Source organism: Pinus tabuliformis, chromosome 2_2 (assembly GCF_031772625.1).
Source record: "Pinus tabuliformis cultivar Carrire ecotype Pingquan chromosome 2_2, CPIR1, whole genome shotgun sequence".
NCBI lineage: Eukaryota > Viridiplantae > Streptophyta > Pinopsida > Pinales > Pinaceae > Pinus > Pinus tabuliformis.
In genome coordinates, this window is record NC_142300.1 from 1,043,757,394 (window position 1) to 1,043,782,634 (window position 25,241).

Sequence of the window (25,241 nt, forward strand, 5' to 3'; positions counted from 1 at the left end):
ATTTGTGTGAATTTAGTTTCTTTTTCTTATGTGCATTTCTCTTCTTATTTAATTATTTGCGGGCTCAAAATACCAATAGGAATTCCTAGGTTAAATACTACCTTAATAATAATTAATCCAAAAAAATATATCACCACAATAAAATAGGTCCACAATATTATTAATAATAAATGTAAAATGCACTAAATAATGCTTATTTGAATATTTATACACATATAAAATTACACTATACAAACTATGTGAGAGAGAGAGAGAGAGAGAGAGAGAGAGAGCGTCTACACAAAATCATACTATACAAACTAAATCATATCAATTATCAAAGAAGTGGAATATGAAAAATTGCTCTTGTTTTCATCCAACCTCTATGTTGTTTTAGGTGGTCCAAAGTGCTTGCATTGTACCTTGACCTGCTTGATTACTAGTCCCTCTGTCTCCAAGATTTGGAAGGGTCCACAATGTATTTTTACTAAATTGACACTTGATCCTACTCCTATGGACCTTGCCTTTGACCTGAGTTGGAGATATACATTCTCTCATACCCAAAATTCCTTATGTGTTCTATTCTAGTCTACATAACTTTTCTATCAATCTTGTACTATATTCAATGTATACCATATGCTAATTACTTCTTATTCCATTTCCTCGAAATATTTTTGGCCCAAGTGTAAAATATTTTCATTGGATTATCCCTAACTAATTGTAATATTTCACTTTCTTCCATATATAGCTTTAAAATGGTTCATATTTAATGATTCTTGATAGTCATTATTGTATACAAATTCTTCCCAAGGAAGAAATTCTTCTGATTTCTTGGACTGGTGCATGAAATACATCTTGAACATTCCTTTGAAATTTCTTTTTATTCTCTTTGTCTATCCATCAATATTAGGGTGATATGTTATGTTTGTCCATCAATCTCAGGCTAATATGCTATGCTAAAGGTAACTAGGATCAAAACTATTTCTTCTGACTTCTTGGACTGGTGCATGAAATACATCTTGAACATTCCTTTGAAATTTCTTTTTATTCTCTTTGTCTATCCATCAATATTAGGGTGATATGTTATGTTTGTCCATCAATCTCAGGCTAATATGCTATGCTAAAGGCAACTAGGATCAAAACCCTGTAAACAAAGTTTTACAAAAATTAGAGATAAACTTGGCATCCTTATCAGATATGATCTTTGATCAAGCCATGAAATCTAAAAATTTCCTTTATAACATTTTTGGCAATATGAATTACTTTATAGGTAGAATTTATAGTTATAAAGTGAGTTGTCTTACTTAGCGTATCTATTACCACCATGATTGCACCATGTTGCTTGAGGGTTCTTTGTAATCTAGTGATGAAGTCCAGGTATAGGTGGTATTCAGGTGGGTAAGGTGGGTATCCGGATAGCAGGCACATGAATTATAGGGCTTCTAAAAGTCAATACGACTGGTCTAACTAAGCTCAGTGCGTACCCAAGCGCGTAAGATATTATAAGTAAGGCAGTATGGAATCCAAGGGTAGTTCCCCACGCACGAGAATTCTACGACAGGTAATCAAAATGCTTTTTTCAAAGGTCGGAGGATTGAACGCCAAGAACTAGGGGCGTTAACCTAAAGCCATAGTTCAGAACAGCCAGCCCTCAGTTCTCAAATCACCCAGTTCAATAGAACACAGTTCAAACCTCCAGTCCACAGTTCGTCTGAGTCCATTGATATGAATTCCCACTTCCATTATGTAATTGGTATTGGCTACCAGAATTTTGTTGGTGTTTCCATACCACTTTAACCTATTTGTATTCTAAAATTTTGGCAATAAATTCAATAATTTCCTTGTTAATCCTTGGCAAATAATATAGTTCCTGATGGTTGCTATCATCTTTTGATATCATAGGTGACCTACATATGGTCTTCTATGAAACTCATCCATTATGAGTCTCTTTCACTTAATATAGTTCCTGATGGTTGCTATCATCTTTTGATATCATAGGTGACCTACATATGGTCTTCTATGAAACTCATCCATTATGAGTCTCTTTCACTTAGCCATGTTGGGTAGGTATATTCTATCTCTGAACAACAATAATCCATCCCTGGTTCACTGATAATTTTCTCTCATTGGCCCCTCGAGCTCTTGTTCCAAGCACTTACATCATGTTAATGTTGATCTTCTCGCAATGCTTCTCTAATTTATTTTTTTACGTTTTTCTCATATATGTTTATGGCTTCCATGTGTATAATTTTCATGCTTTTACTAAGCGCATCAAACACTTTATTTTCTCTTTCTTTAATATGTTTTATTTCAACATCAAATTCACTAATAAAGGCCATTCATCTAGTTTCCTGGAATTCAATTAGGTTGTTCATATAAATACCTAAACCCATTGTGATTTGTCATTAATATGAACTTACTCTCAAAAAATTTGTGCCTACACATTTTCAAAACATGCACAATGTATGCAAGCTCCAAATCACTTGTTACATGATTCTTCTGGTGCTAATTTGATTTCGTAGCCTCATAATTGATCACATGTCCATCCTGCATGAGAACTCCATTGAGTCCTTTCTTGCATGCATCTATACAAACGAGAAAATATTTCTTTGGATTTGTGATCATTGTAATAGGGGCATGTGTGAGAAGTTGCTTCAACTATTGAAAACCTTTTGCAGAGTGTTTTCACACTCTAATGTTCAATGAAATCTCACACCCTTACTTTGAAATGTTATAATTGGGCACCCAATCATGGAGAATCTTCGAGTGAATCTCTTATAATATCTTGCTAACCCCATAAACTATTTAATTACTTATACTTGGGGTGCATGCCACTATATTATGGCCTTAGTATTTTTAGGAACAACTGTCACTCCTCCTTTTGAGATAACATGACCCAAGTTGCATGCTTGCAATTGGAGGAAATCACATTTGCTAAGATTAACATATAATTGATGCTTCCATATCATTGCTTAAACATTTTATTCATGCTCTTCATTGGTCTTTGAAAAAAATAATATTTCATCAATAAATAATAGCACAAACTTGTTCAAATATTTGATGAGAACATTATTCATGAGGAACGTAAATGTAGCTAGTACATTTGTCAACCCAAATGGAACCACTACAAATTCATAGTGCCAATATCTAGACTTGAATGTAGTATTCTTGATATCCTCATCATTAATCCGTAATTGATGATACCTAGACCTTAAATCTATATTTGAAAACACTTTGGTTCATCATTGATCCAAACCTGATAATACCTGGAACTCAAATCTATCTTTGAAAAAAATTTGGCTCCTCTTAATAGGTAAAATAAATCATCAATATTGGGAAAGGGATATTAGTTTTTAACGGTTTCTTTGTTCAGTACTTTGAAGTTGATAGACAACCTAAGGGTTTCATCATTTTCCTTCACAAATAATACTTGAACTCGTTGTGGTAACATGTTAAGTTTAATGTAAACTTTATCCAACATTTACTTTATATGTTTGTTCAACTCCACTAACTCAAGTGTGATGATTCAATAAGGTGTTTTGGACACCAACGCTAATCTTAGAGTGATCTTTATTGATAATTCAATGTCCCTCGTAGGTGGTAGTCTTGAGATCTCTTCAGGAAATACATCACTATATTCTTATAGTATGGAATGATCTTCAATTCTCAACGTATTTTCCTCTACTAAAATTGTAACTTCTATGGCATACAAGGGCATCCTTTTTTGCAACACTCATTTAATTTTAGGGCTAAAATTTATCTCATAGAGACATGGTTCCCCACTCCTCATAGTATCAATTTCTCTCCTCCATCATCTATGAATTTCAAGGTCATGTCATAGAAATCGAATTTTTCGTTGTGCATTTCCAACCAATCCATGTTAATCAGCACGTCATATGAAATAAAGGGAAAAATAGTTAAAGTGGCTTTAGTAAGTATGCCGCTCATATCAAACTAGCACAATTTGACATAATCAATCACTTTCCTTTTTTACTTCGATGGCTAGTGGAACTAGCCATGATTTAGAATATTGTTTCCTTTGTAAAACATATGCTTCCACAACTTGTGGAATAACATAACTAGGGTTAGAACTAGGGTCAATTAAAATTGAAATAGGATTATTGACACATACACCTTCCATTTCCACCACTATTGCTTGGTGGTCCACTTTCTTATTTTCCATAGTTGTCTAAATATAAGGCACACTTCGAGCCACATCATTTACTAAGTAGTCTCTTAGAATTTGTACACCATTTTGCTATATTTCTCATGGTGTGGAGAGTATATTAAAAAGTGTTATTCCTTGCAAACCCAACACTTTGTTAGATTCTTCCTTTTCCTGGTCGAATCGGTTGACCCACTTGGAGTGAGATTTTTTTTTTCGGTGAAACTCACTTTTGGTAGGTGTATTGAACTTAATATTTTACTCAACCTACATATAACATATCCCTTGTTTCTGAAACTAGTCTTTTCTATATTTTTCGATTGTTTATGGAATTTAATGTTTTTCTTTGTATCCCAGAGGAATCCATTAGCCCGCCTGACATGTAACTACTAGTAAACCTATGGGGGTCTACAACCTGTCCTCCTATCCGTAAATTAGGTTAAAACTAAGGGGATTTGAACATTGGATCTCTCAGCCTTCACATATTTCAAATTACTTCGATCACCAATTGAGCTCCCCCCTTGGGAATTATGAAATTCAATGTTATTCTTGGACTAGCCATAAGATTCATAATAATATTTTTCCTTTTGGATGGTATCCTCTAGCATCTTTGGTTCATAAAATTTTATTCTATCCTCGTAGCACTATTGAATTTTAGTGTGGAAGTGTTGAATATTTGTATTTTTTCCTTTGATGTAAGGCACATACCTAAATAGTTTTATAATTTTGTTGGTATAAGAATCCATGGTAATTTGTCCCAAACTTATGCTCATGGAATTATTTAAATTTACCATCATAATATGTTTCAAACAAGTATCTCTCTGTGAAGTATCTCTCAAAAATACTCTATGTCAGCTCATTCTCTCAAATTCCCTTGACATTCTTGAGATCTTTCCACCACATATAGAAATTTCCTCTTAAATTAAATACAACCACTCATGCCTTCATATTTTCAAAGTAATTTTGTAGTCTAGAAAATTTACTTAGGCCTAGAAGCCATGCTTCAACCTCCTAATTCTTTTTGGCATGCCCATCAAAAGTAAGGTTATTCTCCATCTTAAATTCATAAGAAAACATACCCTTGTTAGCCCTATTCTTCTTATGTATCCCTAAATTGGTTATTATGTTAGAAACTTTGTACATACTAATAGTCCCATCCTCTAAAGTCTTTGCTAAAATATCCTCACTTGCACTCTTGTGCCACATTTTTTATCTTCTTCCTTTGACCTTTTTGTTCACTAATCCATCTTTTTAAATTTTATATGGGTTATGGACCTATTTGGACCTATTCTTTTCCTAATAACTAGCAATTGCTTAATGTTTCCTTTGTCATTGCAACTCTAACATGATTTGTAATATCACAACATTAAATTCTTCTCAATTCTCTTAGGCATTGATAACTTCTCATTATTATCCTTATAAAGCCTTACAACTCCTTAGTTCATTCCTTATGATTCTAAGGGTCTCCATCCGGTTAGGAGGTGTCTCTATTTTCCTCCTCTCATATGACTCCTCTTCTCTATTATGAGAAGTTCTTTCCAAACTGTATTGGACCACTCCACTACACATTCCTTTATCTTTTTAATGGGATTGTATCTTTCATATGAGTTGGAAGAACACACATAGTTGTTAGTTTTAAAATAATTATAAATAATATTAAACATATTTGGTTACCTTGTATATACCAACATTAGCTTATGCTAGTCTAAGGTCATTATTTGACACATTCAAACATAAATTAAATATATTATCAACCTTTAAATCAATAAGGTTAGCAAGATGAATATTCAAATTTAACTCTCTTTGCTCCACGCCTTTTCAATCCAAAAGTAAAACCTTAAGCTCCTATTTCAATTATGATAATTCTATTTCTTTTGTGCCCATTTAGTCTGAGCACTGAACCTTTCCTTTGATACCACTTTCTAACATACCCAACCCCTTAATTCCATATTAGGGTTGTAGAGTATTAGACTTACCTTCAAGGTAATTTATAAAGATGAGATTATCCAAAATTTCTCTTTCTTCTATCACCTCAAATCACAATTTTAATACTGCCATCACCTTTTTCTTGTCCAAATATTTCCAATGATGTAAATTTTTCTCATCAAGATAGTTCCAATGTTGTAAATTTTATCTCAATTTGAGCTACAGGCATAGAGTTATGCCCATTTGAAGTATTTTCTTCTTAAGGGTGCATAATGATCCATACATACCACATGGTTTACATGTGGATCCCTTAGCCACGTGGTGCCTCCAAACTAGTCCATGTCCTTGATGCACATCATATTGGACTTCGTCATATTGCGATTACTAGAGATTCTATGGTTCAATTCTATTAGGGTTTTAATACGTGGTATACCTGGTATACCGATATGGCCAATATTAAAATACACAAGTGACCCGAATTGTTGATGTGCCAATATCTAATATGGCACATACATTAACCACCCAAATTACGAATGTTCCAATAACCCATATGGCTAGTAAGGGAAAATGTTGACATGCTGATATGGTTGAACACTAATATCCCGATAGAGGCATAACCAACTAGAGTCCTCAATATGTTGATAGTGTCAGTTGTCGATACATACAACATGATCAATATACCAATAGGGGCATAAAATCCAAAACACTAATATTCAATATGGCAGATAGATGTCTATACCGGGAGTGGGGATTGCTAATATGTCGATATAGTATAGTCATGTCAAAATTGAGAGTGGGGATTGATAATATGTCGATATAGTATAGTCATGTCAAAAAAGAATATTGGGGACCCAACAAAAATAGTATAATGATACAACACCTCATAAAACGCTGATAAGTCGATTGGCCTATGTCAAACTCAACTTGTCGCCTAAACACTATGTTACCTAATCACAACCCACCATGTGGTGAAGTTTGGCCTGCTTGACAAAGAGCTCGACTTACATGTATATCACAATAGTAGACACCGATAGATTTCCTAGGACGTGGAACTCTAGAACCCGTGATATGCCAATATGACAACTCATCATGCCACATCAATCACAAACAACCAATCACTATATGACACCTCAAACTTGTTAATGTGTCCATCATCACATGGCACTCTTGGTATGTGCCACCTATCAGTAATTTTTGTACACATGGCATGTCCAAAAAGCATACACAATTGAAAATTTTCATCCATGTGGCATTGTTACATCATCAATATGATGTCATCTATCCTTTCTCCCAAATGCCTAGTACTCGAGTATTTTGATATAGACCTAGGGCTTTTGTCAACATACCTAATAAACAAAAATAGGGTCATCAAGTGATGATATATCAGCCAGGTCATGTCATATTAGACTTTTTGTCCATGACATGCATTATTAAAACCAAGTCATATTATAGTTTTTGTCGATGACATGGATTATTAAAACCTTTGCAGCTTGATATTCAAATAATCCCCCTTTTACAACTATCTCTCGATCCTATCTCTCATCAATCAATATGACCAGGGGCTAAGGTGGGAGCCATCCAAACTCCAAATTTTCATTGCTCCACTAAATAAAAAGGGGAACTTCCATCCCCAAAATTTCATGGAATCATGCACCAAGAGTTCAACCCTATATTTCCTTATATTTCTTTTGATAGCTTGGGAATATAGGGTTCCAACCCTAAAAAAAATTGGTGGCTTAGAAAAAGGGCTCAAATTCCATATTTTCTAAAAAAAATATGGGGGGCTCTGCCCCAAATTTTCTCCATTAACAAAAACAATTTTCAACTACCTTCGATAAACAACCACTACTTTTACTTTTAACCAGACAACCTTCATACATCTAATAAATACAAATATTAAAATCAAGTCCGTCCTTTCCAATTATGTTATATTCTCACTTACAATTAGAAAAGGGCTTCCATTCACACAACATTTCATGTTCATAAGGAATGCATTTCAATAAATAAGAAAGTCATGACGATGCTAATTGCTTAGCACACTAATCATGCATATTCATTTCAACCATACAACAAATCTCGACTTACCAATTCCAATTATGTTATATTCTCACTTACAATTAGAAAAGGGCTTCCATTCACACAACATTTCATGTTCATAAGGAATGCATTTCAATAAATAAGAAAGTCATGACCATGCTAATTGCTTAGCACACTAATCATGCATATTCATTTCAACCATACAACAAATCTCGACTTACCAATTCGCACACATACATAGTGAATCTAACATAATTCTTAAACATGAAGTATTGAACAACATTTTGCATTTCATTTACTAGAAAAGATATACTTATCTATTCCACTTAATTGAAGAAGGGATTTCCACTCTCCACCCAACCGAACCGTAGGAATAGCTATCCTACAAATTTATTTCCACTAGGCCCCTAAGCTAGATATGATGTTTGCTACAAATTTATTTCCACTAGGCCTCTAAAGCTAGATATGATGGTTGAGGGATGTTTCACTTAGGGTATTACACCAAAGATCAATTCAGGGATAGAGAACAAAGGTGAAACTCCTTCATTGGCTTGGAAACATGGATGCCACCTCTGAAGCATTGAGTTTTGACTAAATTCATAGCGAAATATGGACACTAAGGGCCTATACAACACAAAAAACAGACCCCTTCACCACTTCCTATCGTTCCCTCAAAGATACTCACTCCTTCCCGTGTTTCATGTGCACAAAGACAATTAAAGGGATCAAATGGATCAAATTTTTCTTGGTGTACCCCACTCGTGTGGAGGGCTCTCTCACAAGTTTCCTTAGCTATCACAACTCAAGCATAGACTCTACAATCCAATGTCTAAACACAAGTTTTAGTGAATAAGTTCACTAGGTTACAAGTCTCTAGCTAGATTAACAGAATTTACAGATCCCAAACTCTCTACTTGACTTTCAAAATTCCAAAGACTTCTTTATTTCTTCCTGTAAACATTTCATTACATAGGATAACTGTGAGGTCCCCTCCTCGGGGTGCAGAGTCAATCAACAACCCATGCTTGATGGTTCCATTACCTCTTCCTCCATTCTGCACAACTACTAATGGTAGTTGGTAGTTGGTAGCTCCAGAAGAACATCATAGTTCATAACATTAGATTGAAAGAAGAAAAGAAACTTCCCAATCTCGTTCACAAGATTTCCAAGGAGGCTATCCTTTGAGAAAGAGGATAGTAATATTCCCCATCTCTCTCACAAGCTCCCTAAGCAAGTTATCCCTTTATACAAACATGTATTTCTTATTTAGTTTTAAAAGTTTTATAATTAAATCAAAATAATTATTTACATCAAATACTCATTAACAATATAGCCATGTTGGCTCTCCAAGCCAACATTATCATCTATATAAACAATATAGCCATGTTGGTTCTCCAAGCCAACATTATCATCTATCCCTTTATATAGGCATCATCTATTAGGCATCATCTCATCTATCCCTTTATATAGGGATCATCTATCCCTTTATATAGGCATGTCTTTCTTCTTTAGTTTTAAAAGTTTTATAATTAAACTAAAAGTTTTATAATTAAATCAAAATAATTATTTACATTAAATAGTCATTAACAATATAGCCATGTTGGCTCTCCAAGCCAACATTATCATCCTTTCATTACATTAAAAAGCTAAAAATACTAGCCATGTTGTCTCCTCCAACATTATCATCCTTTAATTATATTAAAAAAAATAGGTATAAGATAAAAAATATTGCAATAATTATAGTTATATGGTGATGGGCATCCCCTCTTCACAGGGACGGGAAATATTGCAATAATTATAGTTATATGGTGATGGGCATCCCCTCTTCAAAGGGACGGGAGGAATATAGGTTAAAGGATGGGAGGAATATAGGTTAAATAATCACTTGTGGGGATAGGTCATCCACTCCATATTCATAGCCTATGAGTGTTAAAGGTTAAAATAGTTATATGGTCATCCCCTCCGTCTTTAAAAGTTATAAAAAGATTTAAAAACATTAAACTAACAAACCCATAGGGGAAAAATAAACTAATAGATCTAAACTGAGAGATCAATTTTACCCTGATTTTTTTAAGTAGCTAAAGTTTTGCTTTTTCCTTGTTTTCTTTCTGTGGATCACTTCAGTGCTTAAATATTGTTCACTCCTCTCATGTTCAGCTCTCTCGTGATGAGAGGATTGAAAAACGGGGGCTCATTAATCAATCAATCAATCTCCAATTTGTAATATTCTAGGCTCATCTTTCTTTTATTTAAAAACAAGATGGGTTTTGATTGGAAAGGAAATAAAACCTGTTATAAGATAATGGTCCCGTTGAACAGGGTTAAGTCCAATGTGGTAGAGATAATCTACCGGATCATACCACTGCAGACACAGGTAAAAGAACATAAATATGTCAATTCAAAAGATATGCTCAAGATACAAGTTTTCAATTTTAATGAATCTAGTAGGAATAAGCACATACCTGGCCTGTCCACTTATACAAGACCTCCCCTGCAGTGGTCCACCTCTGTCGCGTCCATTTCGCAAGAGCAGAATAAGGATCAGGGAAATCAGAAGGCTTCATGCCACCATCGGTGTCCTCTCCCCCAACTATCAGAACGTCATAGTCTGGCTTTGCTTCTAGTCTGACATAGTGATAAGGATCAGCTGTATCCCACCAGTTGGCTTTTCTGCTCAGTACCAATTCAACAATATTATTAAACTCAACAATTTGAACAGAAAAGAATCAAGGCTAGTAAATGAATGCATCGATAGAGAGCATGGGTTGACATACTTAACAGAGCCCCTGGGAACTTTAAATCCAACTACATAGGTTCGATATGCTGTCTGGCGTGCATGGACTGCCAAATTGTGACTGAGAGGAGAATTGGTGGCCATTACAACTGCATGGGCAGATACTGTGACCCCGTCTGTTGTTGAAACTTTATTTTGTTCTGTCTTGAACACGGGACTCTGCTCATATATTTTGCCTCCTCTTCTGACTATGGCATCAGCCAATCCCTTGACATACCTAAATCATGCATACATTATATCAAACAAATTAATTATATTGCAACAAACAGGGTGCTCTCTAGACCTGCACAGCACAACACCTAGAAAGATCAAAGCAAATCTAAACACAAACAATACGCGGTGTGAAAATACATGCTGAAAAATTGGGTGTTTTTATTCTTTTTCTTTTCTCGAAAGATGAGGTTGATCCTCAGCCATTCCAATCTCAGATTTGGATGAAAGAATAATTCTTATTAATGAAAAAAATCTTTTTTTAAAGATAGGTTGATTCTAAGCCATTCCAATCTCAGATTTGTATGAAAGAATAATTTTTATTAATGAAAAAATTCTGAAAACAGAAAGAATTGTGCAAGGCTTGGTCAAGTGCTTATAAAGCATTCTGGCAATCTCATGTGGTTAAAAAATATTCTGACTCCAGAATTGTTCAAGCGTCCATCAGACAAGTGCTTAGATACCCAACTGAACTTGAGATAGATCAAGTGCTTAAAAACCATTCTGACAGTGCTTTAAATGCATTCTGACACCACGATTGTCCTTGGTGCCAAGGCTCCACTCCATCAAATGCTTAGATACCGAAGGCTCCATCACGTGCTTAGATACCCAACTTGACTTGAGATAGATCAGGTGCTTAAATACCAGACTTAAGACTGGAAATCGATTTGATCGAAAACAAACGAGATGACAAACTACACAAATGAGGTGCCCTATAGATTGGGTGGAAAAGTCTTATTGACGTGGGCATGTACACCCCCACACACACAAGCTTTCACCACAGACCTGTTGCTCTCTGTGCAGTCAGGTGGAGAAGTCTGAGACAAGCCAGTTATTTTACAGATCAGGCAGAGAAGTCCTTTTTTTCACTCCCAGATAGAGAGGTTTTTGCTTTCAATTACTAGATGGAAAGTCTTAGAGCTTTTGTGCTTAATAGGTTAATGCCTGAGTGCTTAATAGGTTAATAAGACTCTCTTGAATGGAGAAAGACATCACATTGGGACATCACATTGGTGTATGAGACTAGTTTTGCAATCAAGAGACCCATTTCCACCCATTTCTGTGGAAATGGGAGATTGACCTCCCTGGATCTGAATTTGAAACCAGGTTAAATAGCTTTGGATTTGAGGTTAAATAGCTTTGGATATTGACCTCCCTGGATCTGAATTTGAAACCAGGTTAAATAGCTTTGGATTTGAATATGTGACCTTTTTATAACTTTGGATTTGAACATGTGACCTTTTTATCAAGAGGAGTATTCTTAACTATTAAAAAGTACATGATGAGAAAATGTGAAAATGTTCTTAAAATGTGAAAATGTTCTTAACTGGCTTTGCAAAGTAGATACTCTATGCCTTTGAATTTGAATGTGGATTTGAATATATAATTTATTTTTTCCAAAAAGATCACCTTCTTTGGCACGCTACTACTGAGAAATCCAGGAGGTAATCTCCTTAAATAGTCATGGTTACGAGAGGCTCCCAGGGGAAAGACATGTCATAACTCGAGAATAGAAACGGAGTAGAGAGGATGATAACAATGACATGTCATATCTCGAGAATAAAAACTGAGTAGAGAGGATGATAACAATCCAACTCAACAGTCAAGTGTCTGTAGGTCAAGTGGTGGGGACAGATTGTTGTCATCCTCCCCACCAAGTTCCAATTCCTGAGTTATGACATGTCTGCTCCCTAAGAGCCCATTCGCCCATTCCTGAGTTATGACATGTCTGCTCCCTAAGAGCCCATTGTATTTAGTGGGATTACATAACGTAATGTTGTCTATTTAGTAAGATTACTAACTCAATAGGAGTAGAAGCAGGAAGGCGTTTTTTTATCTGATAATCAAGATACATGAACTTTGTACATTTTAATGATGATATACATGTTCTTAACATGTAGAACTTTTTAATAAGACATCTTAAGTTTTAACCCTGAGAATGATATAACAGAAGCAAGAAATTTGAAAACACGTTTCGTGAAGATAAAAGCAGTTATCGAAGTGAAAATTTCGAGTTGTTAATAGTTACAGGAGAGGATGAAAATCAGCAGAACCCGGAAAACGAATCGACTTCCCAGCTTTGCCGTGGGCAGGTTCATCTCCTAGATCCGCAATGCTGACATCAAGGCCTACTCTTTTACAAGCTTCGTATTCCTGTGCAACCCAAAATAATCAAGATTCAAAATTCTGTAAAAGTACGTACAGGATGCTATCAGGGCTGAAACTAAAGCCGCAAACCCAACCTTGAGAATAACATCCATGGCTCCCGCAGAATCATCGTGGGAGAAAAGGTAGCCATCGAGTCGACAGAAATGGCAGTCAATTCCCTCTTCCTTGATCGTGTTCTCTACAAACTCGATAGCCTTTTTGTGACTATCTGCAGCAAGTTTGGCTATTTCCAGACCATGGTCATTCTCTATCCTGTAATAGAAGTCGTCGAACCATAGCATAATATGCGCCGTGCTCCTCCCAGTTTGGCCACTGCCTGCTCATCAAAAATATTATTCAGAATATAATCTTATGTAGATTTTCATAGTTATTAATTTATATTGTAATATGATTTTTTTGGAAAATAAATACTATTTGGAATATAATCGTATGTAGATTTTCATAGTTATTCATTTATATTTTAATATGAATGTTTGGAAAAAAAAGTGTGTTTATGAATTTAATTTGCCCTAACAAATATATAATTTATTTTAACTAATGTATAATCATAACAAAAAACAAATATGGTAAGATAAACCCTCCAGTGAGAATGGCACCAAGTACTTCATTACGAGTTCTAATATGGTCGCACCAAGTACTTCATTACGAGTTTTAATATGGTCAGATATGAAGTAAGCATCTCTTATGGTCAGATATGAAGTAAGCATCTCTTGTAAAATATAAGCAACACCAAAATCTCTTGTAAAATATAAGCAACACCAAAACCTTCTAGAGCTTTCAGGACCTTCTTTTTCGTTGTGCTCAGGCTTTGAGGGGAAGAAATGCTCTCGGTGTTATAGTGGCAGCTATAAGGTTTGATCTTTGGTCTCCCATAGATTAGGCCTGGCAGTTACAGATTCACCATGTGGTTAAAAAAAAAAAAACTTTATCTTTGGTCTCCCATAGATTAGGCCTCCCAGTTACCGATTCACCATGTGGTTAAAAAAAAAAACTTTTGGAAAAGAATTGTGTTTGGTAAACAAATATGGTAAGATGAAATTTTGGAAAAGAAGTGTGATTGCGAATTTAATTTGTCCTAATAAATATATAATTTACTATAACAAATGTATAATTTATCTTAATAAATGTATAATTATAACAAAAACACAAATATGGTAAAACTTTTGGAAAAGAATTATGTTTGCTAAAGAAATATGGTAAGATGAATTTTTGGAAAAGAAGTGTGTTTGCGAATTTAATTTGTCTGGACAAATATATAATTTATCTTAACAAATGTATAAGTTAATGTATAATTTATCTTTGATAAATGTATAATCCTAACAAAAACACAAATATGGTAAATATGGTAGGATGAACTTTTGGAAAAGAATTCTGTTAATGAATTTAATTTGTTCTAACAAATATATAATTTGGTAAGATAAACTTTTGGAAAAAAAGTGAGTTTGCGAATTTAATTTGTCCTAACAAATGTATAATTTATCTTAACAAATGTATAATATGGTAAGATGAACTTTTGGAAAAGAATTCTGCTGGCCAATTTAGTTTGTATATATAATTTGTTAGAACAACTATATAATCATAACATAAAAACAAAAATTGAAAAAATAAATAAATGTAAACACACCTCGGGTCCTAGATTCGAGGACGACAACACTTTTGCCTTCTCTAACAAGATTGTAAGCCACACTTAATCCTGCTATACCAGCCCCGACTACAACGACATCAGCACTTTCATCTTTTTCAATTTTAGGGAATTTCGGTGTCAAATCCTGCTGATCCCAAACAGTGTGCCTTAGTCCAGGTATACCGCCAGCCTGAGCTCTGAACTCCTTTTCTATATCGGCTGCTGATCCTCCTGCCATTGATGCGAAACTTGCTTTGCTGATAAAACTTCCCTGCAGCCATTAGTTGTCAGAGCTTAATAAGTGTAGTCCAATGACCAAAGCAAACGTTTACTTCTTTTGTGTTTGGCTAAGAGCATGGAACCAATCAAACGCCTGCATGAGCCTTTAATATTTCAAAAATATATTAAAAACTTTGTAACTTCGTAATATACCAGACGTAAAACTAACATATGAAATCCCTTGGGAAATGTTTCTGAAACTTCCCTCTGAAGAGGGATTTGAGGGTTTAGTCTAGAAATTTGTGAACTGCGGAGCTAGTTTCTCTCTAAAGAGGGATTTCAGGGTTTAGTCTATAGAGATTTGTGAACTGCGGACTTAGTTTACATACCTGTAATACACTCCCTAGGAAAATCCTTGAGGGCTTAATCTACAAGAGTATAGAAAACACAACCAAATAACCTCAAAAAAAGAAAACACATAACCACCTTGATACAACAATATTGAAATAAGATAATAAAACGGTATAATCCATAATCCATAAGGTGTAGATAATATAAAAAAGTATAATCCATAAGGTGTAGATTTGTGTAGATTTATTGGTTTGTGTCACTGGTTTGTGTGAGTGTGAGGTATAATTCATTGGTTTATTGTGTAGATTTATTGGTTTGTGTTACTGGTTTGTGTGAGTGTGAGGTATAATCCATAAGGTGTGGATGGATGGATCTATTGGTTTGTGTGAGGTTTAGTCCCTGCACAGGGATTGATATTAATAATATTTTGTTTACTTGGTTCGTTTATATTGTTTTGTTTGTTTGGTTGGTGGGTGTGAGGTTTAATCCTCATGGAAGGAGATTCATGGAGGAGATTCACAATATGAGATTCACAAATATAGAGAGAGGGATGAGAAAGGAGAGAGGGATGAGAAAGGAGAGATTCACAAATATCAGGAAAGCGATGGGATTCCCCATCTTTCAAATCTCAAGAGAGGAGAGGGGAGGGAAGGGGAGAGGTAAGTCATATGTCATGGGAGGGGATGGGATTTCAAGAGAGGGAATGGAAGGGTAGAGGTAGGCATATCTCATGGGAGGGGAGGTGATGGGAGTTGTTTGTTTGGTTGGTGCGAGGTTTAATCCTCATGGGACGAGATTCACAAATATCAAGAGAGGGATAAGATTCTTTCAAATCTCAAGAGAGGGGAGGGAAGGGTAGAGGTAGGTCATATGTCATGGGAGGGGATCGGATCTCAAGAGAGGGAAGGGAAGGGTAGAGGTAGGTCATATCTCATGGGAAGGGGGGAAGGGAGGAGAGGGGAGTGGTAGGGGTAGGTCATATCTAATGGGAGGGGAGGCGAGCGGAGAGGTAGGGGTCGGTCATATCCAAAAACACCAAGATAATGTAGTGGTTTAAGAAAATAATAAAAAATATGTCCACAAACACCAAGATAATAGACAGGTTTTAAAAAACCAATAATAAAATAATAAAAAGGTATGTCCAAAAATACCAAGATAATAGGGTGGGCTTATGTATGTAATGTATGTAATTAGTGAGACATTATGACAGACTTGTCAGCGTCCTGTCAGGAAATTTCATGAATCCTACTAGCCTCTTCCATGTTATTATAACCATCCTGTCACAACACTCACAAACTTCAGAGCAGAAGCAAAAGGGAGGTAAACTTGGAATTAGTGCCCCTGAGCAACCGAGTCACAATTAAACTATCGGGATAAAACTATCCCGATAACCTATAAGGGGCTTAGCAAATAAAAAAATAATAAAAAGGTGTGTCCAAAAGTACCTAGATAATAGAGTGGGCCTATGTATGTTATTTGTGAGACATTATGGCAGGCTTGTCAGCATCCTGTCAGGGAATTTCATGAATCCTACCAGCCTCTTCCGGGTTATTATCACCATCCTGTCACAACCCTCACAAACTTCAGAGCAGAAGCAAAGGGAGGTAAACATGAACTTAGTGGGCCTGACCAACTGATTCACAAGTATCAGTATTGCTTCCAAGATATAGAATTCAGATAGATTAGACAAACCAAGAACGGGATTCTAGACAAGTTGTCAAACTTTCCAGGAGACACGGCCCGGAGGAAAATGCTCATTCCCATGAAGTGGGAGACTTGGGGACACACCATGGAGGAAAAAGCATATTAAGCCCATTGCCATTGAGTCGGGTACCTCCAGCGGACCCTGACCCGCACCCGCACCTCCAGGGGTGCTTCCAGGGAGGTTGGATAGATCATGAAAGTACCAAAGGTCCTATCCAACACCGCAAATGCGTTACCTTTGATTCACAAACTAAAAGTGTTGTATGGCGAAGACCACATGCACTGTAACACACGGGCACCCAGCTAGTCATTACCACTGGCCAGGCCTGGAATTTCAAATCCCCTATGCCCGTCAAATGAAAATTTAATGACGTTTTTGCATTTTTCATGCCCTTCATTTTACGTTCTACCCAAATTTGTGGGTGTCAGCTACTCTTGCATTTCAACTTTCATTAATCTCCTTTAAAGAGTGCCTTATTTTTTCCCAACTTAGCATATGTGTTTCGATATAGCATACAACCATAATTTTGATATGACACAGTATGAGGTTTATTTGTTTCGATATAACATACAATCATACTTTTGATATAACACATTATGAGGTTTATTTGTTACAGTTAAACTGCTCTAATGGTAGCTGAGTATGTTTTGATTTCCTAATTATATGGTCTAATGAACTAGTTTTTTTTTTTTTAGGACCTAAGAGTCAACACAACATATATTTCAATATGAAATATAATGATTTTTTTTTTTGGAGAAAAATAATACATGTTGCAATAATTGATATATATTTTGATTTTGTTTCTAGTAAGATGTATAAAGGAGGGGACTTTTTTAATACATCAATGACTTTAATACTTAAAACAAATCATCTCTCAAATTCTTTATCAAGTCCTTTCTAACTATTGTGTATATAATGAAATTAGTTGACTAACATGTTAAATTCAATATTTAGATGAAATACCTTCAAGCTAAACACCAATATTTCTATAAAATACCTTCATGCTAAACAAGCATATTGAAAATATAACGAGCTGCAAAAGCCTAACAAATACTATACATTTTTCTAATTTGACCTTTTCTCAACCATTAATAGAAGAAGAATAATGGGACACCACATAGAAAATGAGCTACATTAAAACATCTGGGTAATAACTCTACCAAGGAGATCTTATTACAAGAAAGACATCAGATACACCAATCACAATTTTTAATGCCCAATAATCAATTTTATAGGAGAACCAAAAAATAACCGTTTTCACCAAAAAAAAAATGAGTCACTACAACCAAAATTACAACCTTACCCCAAGTTAACATGTAACATCCACATGTGACCTAGACATAAATACTCCCAATATCCTCAATGAAACCACCATACTTTCCAACCATATATAGTGTTGCACACCTTAAGTGTCCATGTTACACAGCGATTAATTATATTACAATTATTCCATGATTCTATCACACTACTTTTAATATAAGTGGTATTTGTTATGCAAAGAACTAGATTATCTTTCGGAATTTCCACCATGCCAATTGGGATCCCATGCCAATTCAAACGCTTTTCTTTCCCTTAATTTCTTTAGCTATTCAAACGAATGCCCGACTTGATTATTTTTTATGTTTCCAGGTTCGGTTAATTTCCCCTTACATTGCATCAATTTCTTCATGTCCTTTACTCCACACTAATAAATAATTTACATTATTCGTAGTAAACAACATCTTAGACGGCAGGAATTTAGCGGCTTTCAGTTCCAATAAGATAAAGGACAATTTAAATTATGCGTCTTATATCATAATAAAGATATCTTAGACCAAAGGAATCGATAAAAGGAAATTCAAATTATGAGCTATCTTAGACCAAAGGAATTGATAAGAGACTCCCTACATCCCAAGGATTGCGAAGACAGAGATTTCAAGTGATTTCCATTCGACATTTCAAGCATGTTTACTGTGATTTCCATTCAGCGTTTTAGGCATGTTTACTGTTTATTCAAAAAACCTAGTACCGAGCATACATATGACCGCTGCTCAAAAGGATCCTTTGAAATAGAGACGCAATGATGAGAACGATAAGAATCGTAAGGAAGAAATACCGTGACTTTCAAAAGATGTGTTACCATTAATGAGCCTGGAAGAATTGTCACCCTAATTGAGAAAATTGACGGGTGGCTCTACAGGATTAGGCATTAATGAGCCTGGAAGAATTGTCACCCTAATTGAGAAAATTGATGGGTGGCTCTACAGGATTAGGCATGAACTTGTGCTCCCCTATGATAAAAGCTAATCAATTTGTGCCTCTTTCGAAGGTTGAGTAGGAAATTAGAACCTATAACCTATCAGTTTAATTGCGTTGCAACTTGCATTCAGTCATCAAGTGCAAGTAATCATCTAAGCGGCAGTTATCACTGGAGGGTGACCATTTAATCCGTAGTTAACACATGCCGCAACCACTGTACCCTAATTTTGTCAATTGCTATGGTTGCCATGTTAATGAATTCGCTTGCTAAAATCCAAGGTGGTAATTTACAGGCTCCACGCTCTACATTAAAGTGAACGGGAGTGTGGGAAGTTGGGAACTTTAAAGGTCATAAATTATAATACGCGGCTACCCATAACAGAATTTTGTCTCTGGTAATTTGCCTCCCCATGTGGCAGGCACAGGTGTCCAAAAAGCTTCAACCAAATCTGGTTCCGAATTTCGAAGTCCCTTCAGTGAGAAGCAAAGCTTATTTCTTTAACTCCTGATTTGTATTTTAAAATTGATTAAACATCAACTTTAAGTAGTGAGCGCAAAAAGAGCATATTTGTGAGTCATCGTGGCTTGCAATCATCCAACACCAAAGAGCATAATTTTTTAATGTGAGTCATCATGGCTTTCACTTATCCAACACCTAACATGTTTGGCTGCTTGTATATTTTTTTATATACCGAGGGGACGCATTAGCTTTATCTTTTATGTGGAATAGAAAACTGAATGGACAAATATCCACGGGCCGCACTATGTATAAATTTCATTGTTAAATGGGCACTTCACTGTAGTCAGATGATTGCATCAAGGTCTTCAGGGGATGTTGCAGAGGAAGTGCCTCACTGTAATGGTTTAGATAAGTCGGCCATGAAAGCCCTGCCTACTGTTGCCTATGCGAGAACACAGTCCCAGCATGCCCAAAAGCCTGGTCTATATTAAAAAAAAATGAATATTACCAATTAGAATATATTGGTATCTATATATACCAGTAATTTGCTCTGATTCATTCAGATCCGAGCAGAGTTTGAAGAAATGTAGTCAGTTAAATGTGCAATGGCAGCCTACTTGGAGATTGGAAATGGTTGGCACTGGGATAAGATTGATGAAGTTCAGGAAACAGAGCACTCGTATTTGGGTACTCAAATACAATTTATATCCTACAACGTAAGGGAATTTAAAAACAAGATTACCAGAAAATGGTTTTATAATATTTGTTTTTGGTCAGATGATATGCCTGCTTTATGTTTAGATGGAACAATCCTACCTGTTAAATTTATCACATTAACTGTCGAGGCATGCATTCTTTTTACAAAACAGAATGTACTTACCTTGTTTGCTGGTTTTTTGTTTATAGCTTGACATCCACATCTGAACTCCTCACTGTAATTGGTATCCAAGATCGCTGGCAATCCTTAACAAGGAACCCTCCGAGACTGGAACCTGAGCTTCACCAGAGCCTGGAGGAATACGCACTGTGGCACTAGTGACTAGCAGATTGCAGTGGATTGCAATTTGCAAATTGCAAGTCTCGTATTAAATTTGAGCGGCAGATTGTCGCTAGATAATCAATGGTAAGTACCCTGTAGTACGCAGTGGGATGGTGATGCAGTTAAAGGCTTTTATTTTAAACTGCGTACTACTGCAGCACTACTGGTCCGGTGGTCCCAGACTCCCATACTCCCATTACACATATTATAGATTTTTACGTTTTCTCCATGAAATTAGACGTCAAAACGACGGGTTGGAAACGTATACCACACGTCTAATCTGACGTGGAAGAATTTTTCCCTGCCGTCAAATACGTTTTGAAATCAAAAATACGTCCTGTGGGACGTCAAATTCCAGGCCTGCCACTGGCAATGCCCAGTGAGGAGGAAACTATTTGCCCGGGGATTTGAACTTCAGTAGCAAAATGGAGACAGGCTATGTCCACATGCACTGTAAAAGACACAAAATGTACTAAGGAATATGTAAATTCTATGTTTCTATTTGTAATATAATTCTTCCAATGTTCAAGATATGGAAACCAAGCCTAGATGGGAAGCACTCTAGGCTTTTAGTATTCAAGGAAAAAAATAAAGGAGATGGGAAGCACTCTCTATAGCTTGCTAATATGCCAAAGGTTTACTGGTATTCATAGAAAGGAGTAAATGGTAAAGTTAAGCCTTTCAATGCTGGACTAGATTTTGGTTTGAAGTGATTTAAAGAAAAAAATTAATCTCAGGTGTTTGGCAACATCATCGAGCAAAGAAGTGAGGAGATGGAGGCAACAAGTTTGATTTGCATAAATTGTTTTAAATAATAGTTTCAATATACAAGTTCAAATTTGTATGAACTTCTAAGTTGTCAACTCTTCTCGTAGTAGAATACCTAATACAATATGACTTGAATACAGTTTTGGCAGAAAAAGAAAAGAAAAAAAAACAGTTTTCCCCTTAAAAAGCACAAGTACCGGAAATTGTGTACAGGGATCAATGCAAGAGACTCTAAATGGCCTGCTTCGCGGGCTAATTAACGCTGTCCATTTTGAGAATAGAAGAACGGGCATTAATTTCTTCACTGAGCAAGAGGAGGAATTCTGAAGAGCGTGGCAACTGTTATCGACTGTACTTCTCAAACTGCCTGAAATTATAAATGAAATCCGTGTCTTCGGGGATACTGGAATCCTAGAAAAGGAGAGCAGATTCATGAAGCAGGCCATGCTCGGGAAGAGTCCTAAAATTTCTTCGCCGATTAATTCTTTTCAACTTCTTCAAATCTAAAAGTGGAAAAGAGAGAATTACCAAAATCCACCCTAATGAAAAAAACAGCTAAGTATTACTCATAACAGCAATATGCATTATGCTGAAAACAACAACAACAAATTAGGACAGCATTCTGCAATATGAGGCACGAAGTTTACCGTTCGTTCTCTGAACTGATTCGTAGCGAAGAAGAAGCCCGACCGAACAAAGCCCAACAGGTTCTGTAAATGTGTCCACTCCAATTTTTAAAAGTCGTGATGTGTTCTTTGCAATTTAATCCGACACACACCTGTTGTTACTCTCATACGTGTTGGCCACCCTGTTTGCATGCCTCGCAAACTTCTTTGACATCGTCCACACGTTCCCACGAACCGTGAAAAAGCAGCCCGCCATACAATTTTCGACGAATCTCAAACTGGGAAGATTCCAGCGTTTATTTAGAGATTACAGAGCCTAGCTTCATTTTCGCCAGCGAAACGTTTACGTTGCTGCAATTGGCTAGTGGGTTTACTATTTGCGTTTAAAATCGTGGGCTTCATGCATGCCATATGGCGGTGCGTGGTTGAGAAAACAAAGTGGGCACAATGTTAGTATCATATATGACAGGTTTTTGAAATGTCCGATAATGTTTATTATTTTAAATGGCAAGTTGATTATTAATTTTAGGGGCATGTTTTAATGGTTATGTGTGGAGATTTGGTTTTAAAAGTTTGGGTGGTCTAATCTTAGTAGTATGTTATTCATTTTATAAATAGGATTGTGGAGTATGCTAGATCCATCTAATTTTGGAATTATCATGCGTGGAGAGGGATCGAATCTTTCGAGGTGAAAATCTTCTTTTTGGAGTGTACAATTTGAAGAAATGTTTGCACCTTGAGGGATTCAATCCCTCTCGACGCATGATAGATTAAGAGTTAGATGGATCTATGTTGGTTCTAGCTGAGGCCAGCAATGTCATATTTTTAATTATCATTATTATGTATATGTTTGAGATAAACTTCATAGTTTTAAATTTACAATATGTTTTCTTTGTCTAACATGACCATATAATTATGTTCTTTAATTTAGTCTATGTTGTTTGCCTTATGGTTTGTATCTCTGTGTTGGGATGTTTTGAGTGGTTTGTGTGTGTCTTATTTGAGTGGTTTGTGCGTGTGTTTGGATTTGGATGGTAATGTTTATGAATGTTACAATTTTTGTGTTATATTTCTATATGTATATGTAATTGTTTAATTGGTTTGTGTGCGTCTATGTTTGGATGTGTTTGGATTTGGATGGTAATATTTATGAATGATACAGTTTTTGTGTTATATTTCTATACGTATATTTAATTTTCTATTAGTAATTAGTTGGTGATGAATAAGGAAGACAATCTTGTCAATAACTAGTAGGAGGATTGATACTGCACGTCTATTTCATTTAATTTTAGGTATCATAGTTTTCACAACTAATTAATTCTTAATAGTGTCCCTCTAGGTAGTACTAAATATATCTTGAAGAGTAGTTTTAATTTTAGATATTGTTAATAACTTTAATTATGAAAAATGATGAAATAATTTTTTTGATATTGTTAATAATTTTAATTATGAAAAATGATGAAATAAATTTTTTGAATGCAAAGTGAAAATGTAATAGTATTGAATGGTAAAAATTGTGAATAATAAGAATGTAGTCAATAAAAAATAGCCTTCATTGTGATCAATCTCAAACTATTTTCTTCTACTGTTCTTGTTGTCAACCCAGTTAGTTTTGTCATATTTTCATATAGATTATATGAAAAGCGCAGTTTAAAGTCATATTTTCATATAGATTATATGAAAAGTGCAGTTTAATCGTAAAGTGCAGTTTAAATCGTAAACCATTCAAATTTTTAAGTCAAGCTATTGTAGTAAACATTTTACCTTTTCTCTCTTGCTCTCCAATGTTAATAGGTTGAATTACTATAACATAAAAATCAATGCACATTGTCAATAATTTTTGTTGTGCTTAAACTAAAATCAATCACACTATTAATCCAATCACTTTAAAATTAGTGTACCATCGTAAATCTAGTTACATCATATTAGAAATCAACATCTACACTGAAATCAATGCATTTAATGCAAACAATCAAATATGATTAAAAAAACATCTACAAAATCAATGCATTTAATGAAATCAATCAAATAACATTAGAAATCAACATCTACACGAAAATCAATGTATCCAGTGCAAGCAATCAAATATGATTAGAAATCAACATCTACACTCAAATTAATACATCTAGTGAAAGCAATCAAATATAATTAGAAATCAACATCTACATTGAAATCAATGCATCTAGTGCAAGAAATCAAATAGAATTAGAAAACATCTACATTAAAATCAATGCATCTAGTGCAAACAATCAAATAGGATTAGAAATCAAAATTTACACTGAAATCAATGCATCTAGTGTCACCAGTCAAATATCATTAGAAATCAACATATACATTGAAATCGATGCATCTAGTGCAAGAAATCAAATAGGATTATAACTCACCATCTATAATGAAATCAATGCATCTAGTGCAAAAAGTCAAATAGGACTATAAATAACCATCTATACTGAAATCAATACATATAGTGCAACAAATCAAATAGAATTAGAAAACGTCTACACTGAAATCAGTGCATCTAGTGCAACCAATCAAATAGGATTAGAAATCAACATTTACATTGAAATTAATGCATCTAGTGCAAGTAATCAAATATCATTAGAAATCAACTTCTACATTTAAATCAATGCATCTAGTGAAAACAATCAAATAGGATTAGAAATCACCATGTATCCTAAAACCAATACATCTAGTGCAAGGAATCTTCATCCCTCTCTCCCCATCCATCTATATCTATATATTCCTCCATCTCTCCTTCTTTGCCTCTCTATCTCAATCCCAAACATATGCACACTCTCTCCATCTCTCCCTTGTCACTCCCTCTCTCTCCACTTCTCTCTCTATGTATTTCTTCTTCCCTCCCTCTCTCCCCTTTCAACTTCATCTCTTTGTCCCTCCCTCTCTCCTCCTCTCTCACCTCCTCTCTCTATA

At 35.3% G+C, this 25,241-nt stretch overlaps 1 protein-coding gene across 1 annotated transcript in view; it reads right to left on the reverse strand.

The window, feature by feature from the left end:
* Positions 1 to 22,406, reverse strand: part of LOC149196939 (uncharacterized) — a 64,446-nt gene extending 42,040 nt beyond the window's left edge. The window contains exons 1-8 of the mRNA XM_089405690.1: positions 22,332 to 22,406; positions 21,882 to 22,095; positions 14,905 to 15,175; positions 13,355 to 13,596; positions 13,141 to 13,265; positions 10,882 to 11,118; positions 10,570 to 10,777; positions 10,397 to 10,469 (exon numbers count right to left, since the gene is read on the reverse strand). Of these exons, the coding sequence (XP_089261816.1) occupies positions 10,397 to 10,469; positions 10,570 to 10,777; positions 10,882 to 11,118; positions 13,141 to 13,265; positions 13,355 to 13,596; positions 14,905 to 15,175; positions 21,882 to 21,977 (1,252 nt within the window). The 5' untranslated portion in view covers positions 21,978 to 22,095; positions 22,332 to 22,406. The remainder of the gene's footprint in view (positions 1 to 10,396; positions 10,470 to 10,569; positions 10,778 to 10,881; positions 11,119 to 13,140; positions 13,266 to 13,354; positions 13,597 to 14,904; positions 15,176 to 21,881; positions 22,096 to 22,331) is intronic.
* Positions 22,407 to 25,241: the final 2,835 nt, after the last annotated feature.